Genomic DNA, 12,244 nt, shown 5'->3' on the forward strand with positions numbered 1-12,244 from the left:
TTGTTTATTTTTGATGAGAGAGAGAGAGAGAGAGAGAGAGAGAGATATTTTATTCCTATTTTTTCGTTGATTTTGTTTCTTGCTTGTTTGTTTATTTTTGCTTAGTCACCTTCTTCCTTTCTTCTTTTTTTCGTTGTTATCTTTCTCTTTTGTTTAATTGACGTACTTTTGTAAGCATTGGGTTTGCCCAAGAAACTCCGCGGGTCTTTAGAAACTTAGTATAGCTGCTTATGCTTGGGCATTGATGGCGACATAAGTGTTGCTTTGATTGCTAAGTATGTCTACCTTTTGTTTTTCAAATTTTTTTTGTTACCTCATCTTTCTTCTCTTTTGTTTTCTCTTTTATTTTCTTCTCTTTTGTTTTCTCTTTTATTTTCTTTTATTTTCGTTGTTATCTTTCTCTTTTGTTTAATTGATGTACTTTTGTAAGCATTGGGTTTGCCCAAGAAACTCCGCGGGTCTTTAGAAACTTAGTATAGCTGCTTATGCTTGGGCACTGATGGCGACATAAGTGTTGCTTTGATTGCTAAGTATGTCTACCTTTTGTTTTTCAATTTTTTTTTGTTACCTCATCTTTCTTCTCTTTTGTTTTCTCTTTTATTTTCTTTGTAGAATTTTGGACTTTAGAACAACAAAATGGCCTCTTTGAATCATTGGAACTGCAATTCTGAGTTTTTAGCATGGCTACAAGGAGACACTGACTCAACACTTTCTTCTTCACACGACACAGGGAATCCTAGGATGATTTAAGGCGACAATCTCAAGTTTGACCAAATAAGTCTCAACAGAAGAACTCTGATACCTGTTAGAACTATGGTTATGGAGGAGTGTTTTCTGAGGATTTATTTTTGAACTGAAAATTTATTTTGAGATGGGATGAGGAGTCAATAAGCACTTTTTCTCTACTCTTGGCCTGAGATATGGTAGAGAGAGTGTTTCTCAGCTTATTGACTTTGATAGGATTTTACAGTCAGATCGTGATGCTGTCTTACGCATAGCTACAGATTTTTATGCCTCCCTTCTAGCACGCCTGATGCCAGATTCGAAGTGTGCTAGGATACTTGAGCATTGCTGAAACTAGACATGAGAGAGTCTCACTTGATGCCTTTTCCACCATTCTGGAATTTAGGACTGCATTTCTTGCCCTTCAAAAGGGTAAGTGCCCAGGCTTAGATGTTCACACCCTCTTTTTTCATTGCTTTTGGGGACATGATTGGGGACAATGTTACCTCAGCCCTGTGGGGCGTTTGGGACTTTGGTACTATGCCTGGTTCACTTACAGAGGGCCCGATTCATCTTATTCCAAAGGACGGTTGTAGAAATTCGGTTTCCCAATGGAGGCCAATCATTTTTTTGGGTACCTTTTATAAGATCTTGGCCAAGGCTATCAGTTTGTGTTTGCAACCCATTCTTCTCATGATATACAGGCTGGCTTTGTGCATGGCCGAAGCATTTTTGATAGTACCTTCTCATTTTGGAAGTCTTCAAGGTTGGGCTATGCAGAGTGGCCAGAGGCTAGCCATTCTACTCTTGGATTTTGAGAAAGCTTATGATGGTGTAGGTTGGGGTTTTTGGAAGGTACCCTTCTACGCTTTGGATTTTTGATGCCTGGATGAGAGGAGCCAAGTGTTAATCAGAGGGAACAGGGGAGAGAGATTTCAGGTTTTGAGATTAGTCCGATAGGGATGCCCGCTTGCCCCTTCTTTGTATTTCTTTGTGGCTGAAGCAGCCTCACACACCGACGCCCCCTCCTCGAGTTGACACTCGCACTTGCTTCCACTCAAGAGAGTTTTTTTCCCTTTGATGTACGGACACCATTATTATGGATTATGGATTTTGTATTTGTCTTGGGTGTTGATGCCCATTTAGTGGCTCCACCCATCAATTCATTATATCAGCTTCTTTTAGTCTCATAGATCCTTTTTGGTCTTTGGAAGACTTTTCATAGACTGACTTTATTTTTTTTGACCTCATGTTGACTTTATTGGGCTGAGACTTTCCCTGAGACAAGATGAGGAGATTTTGGACAATGAGCCTACGGATGACTCTGCAAGTCTTTTGGATGTCATTGGATAGAATCTCCAATTATCTTAGGGCAACCTTGAATTTTTCTTTTTGTTCTGTAAGTGCGGTACATATCAATTGGACTAAATCTAATTAGTGACGAGAACACTCTAGATTAAGGGGCTGATTGTGGTTTCACATGGATTCAAAGAGGTGTCTCTTGTCAGGTGCTTGGGCTGTCAGGTGGTGTGGGTATCTCTCCTTCACAGAAGAGTATCAGGAGGAAACTCCTATTTGGGGCTCAGCCAAACTTGACCTTGCTTCTAGGGTGGTGGTTGTTAACCAGGTGCTGCAGGCCACAACATGGTTTATTTGCTCTTGTTGGTGCCAATCTAGGGCTTGCATGACTCAGCTCAAAATGCTATAAGGAACTTTTTATGGAGTGGTTTATATGGTTCATTATACACTAGAGCCAGGTGGCTTGGGAGATTCTTGGAAAGACTTTCTCATTCGATGCATACATGCTTGTTCTTCTTCCACGGGTGGGGATTGGGTGGATAGCACTAGGTGCATTTTTATATCAATCCATCTCAAGGGATCCTTCCTTCCTCTTATGGCTGCTATTCTGAAAGCTTGTGGCAGCTTCATGAATTTGCTTTGGAGAGTTTCCCCTTCCTCTTTGGAAGATAGGCAGCTTGTCATGTGGAGTATACTTGATGATCATGGGAGACCACGTGGTACTTCTCATCATATGCAGTGTTCTAGATGGGAGAGAGGCCTCGCTTCATTAGTTGGCTCTTGAAAGTATTTTAGAAACCTTTCGGATGATCCTAAGCTTCAATTGGTAAGTCACCTCAGAGAAGCAGATTGATGCAGCCATATGCAAGGATTGGGTTGATGTAGACGGAAGGCCTCATGATAGGTCTACTTGCTTTACGAGGACAGTGAAAGGACTTCGATGAGGTTCAGATGGGGATGCCTTGGTTTTTGATGTTCACTTTGGATGCAAGTTGTCCAGGTCTAGAGTTAGAGATATCCTTGTGAACACTGTTTTTGATCCTCTCAAGTTTCTAGGTCCCGTGGAGCGGTCTTTCTTAGTTTAGTATGGTATCTAGAATATAACTTGGATGACACTTCCTTGGGCTCATGATTTGGCTATATGGAGGTGTCCCCATAAAGTGTTTGTAGTGGGACCCTTGGGAGCCGGAATGGATTGGTGTAGAGCATCAAGAGAAGAGCCTCCCCTTCTTTCGCTATGCGGTTAGAAATATCAGTTCAGCCTTAGAGTCTGGAAGCCCTCTAGAGCTCCTCATTGGGAGAATTTTCAAAATTTTGTTGATTTGCAGAAATCCTTTGGAAGAGACTATGAGTCCTGACAATTCCTCAGGAATAGAAAAACCACTTGGCTTACAAGGGGATGCAGTGAACCAGCCTTTACTTGCCATCATTGCCTTTTCGGTGAGGAGTCTATTCAGCATTGTCTATGGGATTTGCAAACAAGTGAGAGGGTCATTTGGAAGGGGATTGCTAGTCTCTTGAGATCTTTTGTCCTTCTGCCTTCTTTATGACCTAAGGTTTGGTGGCTTGGCTCTCTCTTTTGGAGCCTCGGGTGTTTTATGAGAGGCATGATTCTTCTTGTGCTCTTTTGGTTCGATGACATTGGTTGAGTCATGCTTTTTGGATGATGTTCTAGGTCTTTTTTACAGACTTGCATGTGCCGGGGTGGTGGATACTTCTTTGGAGATTTTGGCAAGCATTTTAGAATGGCATATATGGAGATCCAGATGTATGGAGGCCTTGGAGGACTCCTAGATTCGACCCTTCACACATACAGTACACACCTTGATGGGCGTTTGGGTGAGCATGTAGGGATCTTCCCAGGCGGCTTCTGCCAAGAGGATAGTGGAATGGCTCCCCGTTTTTCTAAGAGTCCATTGTAGAGTTGAGGTGGCATTTTCAGCCTCAACCTTGGTGCTTTTCTAGCACTCTGTGATGAGCATGCTTTTTGGCCACTTATGGTGTGCCATGAGCTTTGTTCTTGGGGTTTCTTTCATACTTAATAGAAGTCCTTTCATTGAAAAAATAAATAAAAATTATACCATGCACACATAATTCATTGCACATAGTCTTAAAACTGATAATAACTGAGCAAAAAATGCGAGGCCGTGTGCCCTCTACCAGAGCTCAGCACGTGGTGTGTTTCTGTATTCTGGTAATGCTGAATCTTAATACCATTTGGCATTTCAAAATTAAAGATTGAACCTTTGAAGTCCTAGGAGAACAAATAACTTAAACCACCCCTTTATAGCTGTAGGAGGGGATTACAGTGCTTCAAAACATAAGACAATAATAGTAAATGAGGTCCATATAGCTAGGATGTGAAGAAAACCATGGAATCTCTCTCACACGTGCCAAAAACTGAGCCTATGGGACAGGTTTAAATCAAAGTTCTCATACTTCATTTTTCTTCCATGAAGACATTGTCACAATCACTTCCAATGTTAGAAGAGTTAGAATTTGTAGGTCGACACTCAATTTTTATCGATGAGGAGTGTGCACTTCGGAAAGGGTTCGTAGAGAGTGCCTCCACACATATTTAGGATGTTGATACATAGCCCCTCCTTTTCCATACCATGATTAAGCTTGGACCTATATATGTTAGGGCGATAAAGGGCTTGATCATGGTGATATAAATTGCTATCATATAGATTCTGATACTAATGACTTATAAAAGGGAAGTCCTCTGTCTCATGATAATCATGTTAGTAGAGCAAGGCCAGCGACCCCCACGTTGTGTGGGGTCTGATTGGCCCTCATACCTCATCCTTGCTGCATGCCTTGGATCCAATCTAGTGCCTAGAGACTCTTTGCGATGAGTGTGTCAAAGCTAGCTCCAAGATGACCCAGAGTTATGTTGAGTTTCTAGTATGGATATGATGTCGTCTTGTGATTGTTATATTAGATTGTGACAAGCATGCAAGTTCTCCCCTAGTTAGGTATTGTGTAATTTTGAGGGCCTTGTGGGGCATTTTGGTAAATTTGTAGGCCTTAATAAATCTTATTTCCTTTACTTCGAAACTCAAATGGGAGCTTATGCATTGGTATTGATGAGAACTGGAAGCATGCTTTGCTTAGGTGATAATTTGTTTTCTAATTTTGATGTTTGATGGATCCACCCTCACAGCTCGTTTGTACCAGCCTCCAGGTTTTTCACAGTCGGTCTTCCGAATACTTTAATAAACTCTCTCTCTCTCTCTCTCTCTCTCTCTCTCTCTCTCTCTCTCCATATTTCCCTTTCGGTAGCTCTCTTGCTTTGCTCTTTTCTTTCTTATCTTTATTTCTTGGTTTATTTCGGTGTTATCATTTACGTTTGTCTTTTTGGTATCATTCATAGGTGTATGTAGCTCTCAAGAAATCATAGAGTCTTTGGTGATCCAACGTTTTCCCCTTTCCCTTTCTTCCGACGCTCTCTACAGCAATCTTTCTTTGATTGTCTGTAGACTCGTTACATAGATTACAATGTATACTTGTCATATAGTGAGATCTTCAGTTGATGTACTTTTCCCATTCATGGGAAGCTATTGTCTAATATAAAGCATCATAATTTTCACCCCAAAAAAAAAAAAGTAGATCTCAATCTAGATTACTCACAGAATTACTCATAGTCCAATATGTACACTGATTGTGTGGGGGAGACAAACCTTTTTCCATCATAAGATTAAGTGTAATTCTCTCCTTCCTAACCAAGGTCTGTTTTGAATGGATAAAATCTTGGCATAGAGGATTAACATTTGAGAAAAACATGTGTTTATTTAAACTCTTGAATATTTCTGAAACAGTCAGTATTGGGTGTTTACTTGTCTTCTTGAAACAGTTTCCTTTGCATGTATGATAATGCTTTGAGCATAGCAATTTTTTTGTTTAGAAACATTTCTTCAAACATCGACTTTTCTGTTCTTGTTTCCATTTATTGTTGTTTGCAGCGCACACCCCCCCCCCCCCCCCTTCCTGCTTTTTCAAATGGAAAAAAATCACTCTTCTCTCGACCCTCCCGCTTTCCTTGTGGGTTTCTTCTTTTTCCATTTCCTTACATTGTGATTCTCAAGTTCTGGGTCTCGTGGTGTTGCTTTGGAGATAAACTGCTTTGCTTACTAGGGTTCTTCATCTTGTTTTCATGTCATCTTTAGCTTGCCTTGTGATATAGTTCCCTTTGAATTTCATGCTCTTCACTTTGGGATTTTCAGGTTTGTTCTTAAAAAGGTAGGTGTGTGTCCGTGTGCGTGTGTTTTTGGTATTTTTGTGTGTGTGTTGTGTACACGTGCTATTAACATGAGCTGCTTCCAAGTTTGCAAGCCTAGATTGAATGTTTTACTCTTCTGCACTAGCTTGTTGGAGTTTATCATGTCGTTGCATCCAAATGCGGGCAGCAAAAAATGGCATGTCTGAATTATATGTGGCTGTCTCCAGGAGGCAAGCAGAAGCAGATGAAACTGTTCCAGATGCTCCAGCTAAAGCAGCCAAATTTGCACAAAGGTCTCTGCTTGAGGAAATAAGAGAAGCACCTGAATTTGAGAGAATTTTAAAATATGTTTCACTATGATATGTGCAAGTAACTGAAGGTGGAATGCCCTGGGAACAGTGTGAAATAATGTGCACCAAGTAAGGTTGAGATTGCATATCCATGGACAGATTAGATTTATGTTACTAGAGATCTCATCACCAAACGCATGCAAACATTTCCTTTCTGCATGATCACAAAGCATAGGGTTTAGGGTGTTTCTTGTAGATCGATAATATTAACTTGAAAATTTAAACATGATAGTGGATGGCTGGTCTTTTTTTTCTTTTTTGGAAAAATGCTCGATGGCAAAGTGGACATTATTTTCAATATTTTTGAAGAGTTCCACATCTGGACTGTTCCTCAATGAAGAGACTGAGGCTAGGGATGCCTATAGCTGTCATAGAGCTGGCTGCTGGATCCTCCATGGCTGAGGCCTGTAGCCATAGTTGCCTGGGAACGCCATTCCATAGGTGTGGAATGCTGGAACAGCGTTCTCTTCATAAACCCTGCCGGAACACCATCCCTATGGAACAGCTATGGGAACACATTTCATCTCAGCTAGTGCATTTCATGAATACAGTTGTGAACATAAGAATATCATGGTAAAAACTTGATTGGAGAACAAAATATGATCAGCTTCCTGCTACTGGCAAGGTTTGGAAGCAAACTGCTCAGTGTGGGGAGCAATCCAACTGTAGGCCATCCGAAGCAGCTCGTGTCCATTTGATTTATGGAGTCGTAAACATAGGAATATTATGATAAACTTGATTGGAGACTAAAATCTGATCGGCTGCCTGCTGGTGGGATTTGGAAGCAGAGCTAGTGTTGGGAGCAATCCAGTCCTAGGCCCTCTGAAGTTGTCTATTTGTTATTTGTTTCAAGCCAAACATAGTCTGTTCTCTCGGTATGAGAGACATTGCCTGACTACAAATTGTTCAAAATTGGATACAATAATGGGCTCTGTCCCTGAGCAACAGGACCACAGAAAGCGTAGGAAGCCAATGGATTTTCCATTGCATTTTGACCTCGACTGATGTAGGTGATCTTGACATATTGGAACTTCAAAAGTAACCGTGTAGCTGGCATGCAGTAGTATCTCATGAACCAGTTCAGCATCTTTCCCTTGTGCTGACCTTGCCATGTGGATGGCCCCACGTGTACATCAAATAGGTTGGTTGTGCATAGTCCGAGGGATAATGTTATACAATTGGGAAAGTAGGATGAGGTTGCAAGCATCTTTGTGCTGGTTAACCCTTCACTCAAGGTAGTTCTAGTATGCGTATTGTACAAGAGGTCTCTTACTGTATCATATACAGATGAGCAACCAAACCTGCCTTGGTAAACCTATTACCGTTGATTGATTGATTGCGATGGTATGTTCAAAATCCACAAATGTTTTTTTTTGGCTTTTTTAAAATAGGAGTGCATATTTTATTTTTATATTTTTGTTTTTAAAAAGGGTGTGGTTCACATGTATCCCTCTTCCCTTAAATGCATACCTGTAATTACCTTCAATTGGGTGCGACAAGTTTTAGCCGCAAATCTCCACACAGATCAAAGCCCAATATCCTATGTCAAGATTGGGTGACATGGACTCCCTCTCGATATAAAAATACAAAAATGACACCTAAGAGGACACGTGGATGCAGCACGGTACAATATGTCAGGTGCCATACATCAAATACTATATGTTAGATATTAGTACTGTTACGTGCGTTGTATGCGAAAAACAACGGTGCCATACATCAGGTACCATATGTCAAGTACAAGCACCATATGTCAGGTATGAGTACCAATACGTGCATTGTATGGGAACAAATTTTATGGAATGTCCTTTATCATGCAGGGAGAGGGTGGAAAAGAGAGGAAGAGCGAGAGGGGTAGTATACTAGTGACTATAGTCAATAGAATGCAATGATTAATTACCATCAACAATCGAGTAGATTCTCATTTTGATAAATGAAAGCTCAAAGTTGACTAGATCGAGATTGTAGAACATAACATATTAGAGCACCAAGTCATGACTCAAAGTCTACACTCTACAATATACAAGGCTGTGTGGATGATGGGAGCGATTACAACTTGGAAGAGAAGGAAGGGGCAGCAACAAGCCTTGAGATGGGAGAGAGGCGACATCAAGTGCACACAAACAAGCACCAAATCGATTTAAAGAAGCAAAGGGATTTTTATGTCTGTTTTACAGTTTAGGCACTCACATGGAAGATGCCCTCTCCCACCATGTGCATGCAGGAGACCTCTATTGATGTTGACGTTGGCTATAAGGAAGCCATATGAGAAGAGAAGAGACACTTGCATCATTTCCATGCCAATAGCCTTTCTCTCCAACATGAGCTGTCCACCCTCCCTCATACTTGTGCTCCTCCCTTCCCATGCTACTATGCTCCATTTCCCTTTTCCTGTGTGCAATATTCTCACTTTCCCCACCAATGCGATTGGACGGTAGCTAAGACAGTTCTTACATATATCTATGGGTATTAAGATCACTCATTTACTTTGTCAACTCGACAGTCAATCACGGGGCAGGCACAAAAATTTCCTCCCAGCCAACCTCGGTGGTTGCAAAACTCAGAACACAACCTTACGTGAAAGCTCCTGCTTGCAAAATCCACCAAGCCCCAAAATTCCCTAGATGGATCTAGTATGCCACATGTCCTCAATTTAGGGTGCCTCCTAAATGCACCATTTACCCCTCTCTTGGGATAACATTAAAATAATTTGCCCCTTGGCACATTTAATGCATTTAGACCCCTTAGCCTTAGATCCACCTAGTCTTGTGCCATGTCACCCTCACCAAGGACCTTGACCTTGATTCCTTTTTGATCATTTACGTGAAGCCCAAACAAATATAATACAAACATTGATCCTTTAAAGGAAAAGGTCTACTGACCCTTTCGAGGTCATGTTGCCTCAACTTGAGCGTAACATTCCTTCCCTCTTCAGGCATCAGCGTCCTCGATGATAAAGTCTGGGAACGCTCTCCGTAACTGGTATACGGATTCCCAGGTAGCTTCTGATAGAGGTAAACCATGCCATGCAACCAACACCGTGGGTATCTTCCGATTGCGTACTTGCATTGTTCCTCGTTCTAGGATTCTTGTTGGTTTGCATCCTGCATTATCCTCTATCTCCTGAAACAAAACAACACCCTCGATTAGTGAGTCCCTTGTATGTAAAAATTTCTTTAAACGAGAAACATGAAACACTGGGTGCACCTTACAACCCTGTGGTAATTCTAATTTGTAGGCCACCTTGCCTATTCTTTTTAGAATTAACCATGGCCCACAATATCGGGGTGATAACTTAGCACACTCTCCTGCAGTCAAAGACTTACAGTGCGAAGGAACTCTGAGAAAAACTTTTTCTCCTTCCTTAAATTCTCTAACGATCTATTTTCATCCGCATATGCCTTAGCTCTATCCATAGCTTGGCGGCTGTTAGCTCTCGCAAGTGCTAGCATCTCTCGCATTTGAACCACAAAGTTTGCGGCACTAGGTATTTTTTGAGGTACTCCAACTGTAGTTGGATTTGTTGGTCTATAACCATAGTTCAGCTCAAACGGACTGAACCCTATAGAAAAATGTTTTCTATCATTGTAGGCAAATTCTAACAATGGCAACCACTTGTTCCATGCATGTTGCCTCAATGACACATATGCTCTAAGCATATCTCTAAATTTGGTTGATTCTTTCCGTTTGACCATCCGTTTCTGGATGATCCCCACTACTCATTCCCAACTCAGTCCTTAGTGTCTCAAACACTGCAGTCCAAAAATGACTGGTAAATTTGACATCCCTGTCTGAGACTATGGATTTGGGTAATCCATGCAAACGAAATATATGTTTAAAAAATAAATCCACCACTTGCGGAGCACTAACAGGCTCTCTAGTTGGAATGAAGTGAGCCATCTTGGTAAGATGATCAACTACCACAAGGATAGAATCATATCCACCTTGTGTCGTAGGTAGACCTGCAATAAAGTCCATGGAAATGCTCTCCCACCTACCTAGTGGTATTTCCAAAGGTTGTAAAAGTCCGGGTGGCTTCACCTGCTCTGCTTTACTTCCTGACACGAAAAACGTGTCACATATTCATGAATATGTTTTTTCATTTTCGGCCAAAAGAAATCTCGCTTCACGAGATCATGTGTTTTCTCGACTCTTGGATGTCCCGCACATGGGCTATCATGGCATTGTTAACTGACTCTCTGCCTGAGATCATTCTGATTAGGTACTACTACCTTGCCATTCCTTTTCAGCATACCATCTCTTATGGTATATCTTGCATAAGTCAGGCCTTTTTTGGATGCCAGGTCACCCTTTCTTTGGGTTTAAATACATGAGCCTTAGGCCAAGCGAACTCGTCCATCTTTTGAGTTTCTCTAATCTCGGTCATTAGAGCACTCTCTAATACCGTGAAACTCATATTATGCATAATGCGTGACAACGCATCAGTAACTTTATTATCCTTTCCTCTTCGGTACCGAATCATTAAGTTAAACTCCTGCATGAGTTCTGCCTACCTAGCTTGGCGGCCTCTCAAGTGAGGTTGTTTACAAAAATGTAGTATCATGATCAACATCAACATAAAACTCTTATCCATATAAATAATGTCTCCATGTTTTCAGAGCATGGACAACAACATACAACTCTAATTCATGAGTTAGTTAATTTCGTTGAGAGGGAGAAAGCTTCTTGCTTTCAAAGGCTACTGGTCTTCCCAATTGGAGGAGAACTGCTCCTACCGCAATGCTACTTGCATCGGTTTCAAGGAAAAATGGTTTCTAGGGATCCACTATTTTTAACACCGGTCCTGAGACCACAACTTGTTTTATGGTGTTAAAACTCTCCCATTGATTCTGTCTCCATATAAAAGGTACTTTATCTGAGGTGAGATCAGTCAATGACGATACTATTTCGGAGTATCCTTTAATATGCCTTGGATAAAATTGGAGAAATCCCAAGAATGATCTCAAAGTGGTCAAACTCTGAGGGATAGGCCAAGTCAGTATCGTAGCCACTTTCTTTGGATCCTAAATATTCAAGTCTTACCATACACAGTACAGTTTTCTTTTTATTTATAAAAAGACTGGCTTTCCTCAAAGTATTGAACACTATTCTTAAGTGTTCATGATGTTCAGCAATACTTTTGCTGAAAACAAGAATGTTGTCAATAAAATGTACTACAAAGTTCTCGATATACGGACGTAGTAAATCGTTCATAAGCATGACGAATGTAGCTGGAGCATTGGTAAGTCCAAACGGCATTACCAAAAACTCATAATGTCCAAACCTGCTTCTAAAAGTGGTTTTATGCACATCCTCAGCTCTAATACGGATCTGATGGTAGCCACATTTAAGATCTATCTTACTGAAAGTTACGGCCCCATGTAACGCATCTAACAAATCATCGATTTGAGCCATGAGATACCTGTGCTTAATAGTGATATTATTCAATGCTCTGTAATCTATACAGAGGTGAAAAGTATAATATTAAAAAAAAATATATCACTGGCGAAGCAAAAGGTGAGAAACTGGGTTGAATTTGTCCCAGCTTGAGGTATTCTTCTAGTTGTCTTCGTACCTCCGCTTCTTTGGTAAAACTTAACCTATAGGGAGGTCTATTTACAGGTTCTGTCTCCGGGACTAATTCAATTTATGC

At 40.9% G+C, this 12,244-nt stretch overlaps 1 protein-coding gene across 4 annotated transcripts in view; it reads left to right on the plus strand.

The window, feature by feature from the left end:
- Positions 1-12,244, plus strand: part of LOC147897433 (damage-control phosphatase At2g17340-like) — an 83,190-nt gene that overhangs the window by 9,037 nt on the left and 61,909 nt on the right. For 3 of the 4 annotated variants that reach the window (XM_087380272.1, XM_087380274.1, XM_087380271.1), the window contains exon 2: positions 6,472-6,537. The exons of the other annotated variant lie outside the window; for it this stretch is intronic. In XM_087380272.1, the coding sequence (XP_087236398.1) occupies positions 6,472-6,537 (66 nt within the window). The remainder of the gene's footprint in view (positions 1-6,471; positions 6,538-12,244) is intronic. 4 annotated transcript variants of the gene reach the window in all.

Source organism: Dipteris shenzhenensis, chromosome 10, assembly GCF_047967505.1.
Source record: "Dipteris shenzhenensis isolate YYH24624 ecotype China chromosome 10, Dip_SZ_1.0, whole genome shotgun sequence".
NCBI lineage: Eukaryota > Viridiplantae > Streptophyta > Polypodiopsida > Gleicheniales > Dipteridaceae > Dipteris > Dipteris shenzhenensis.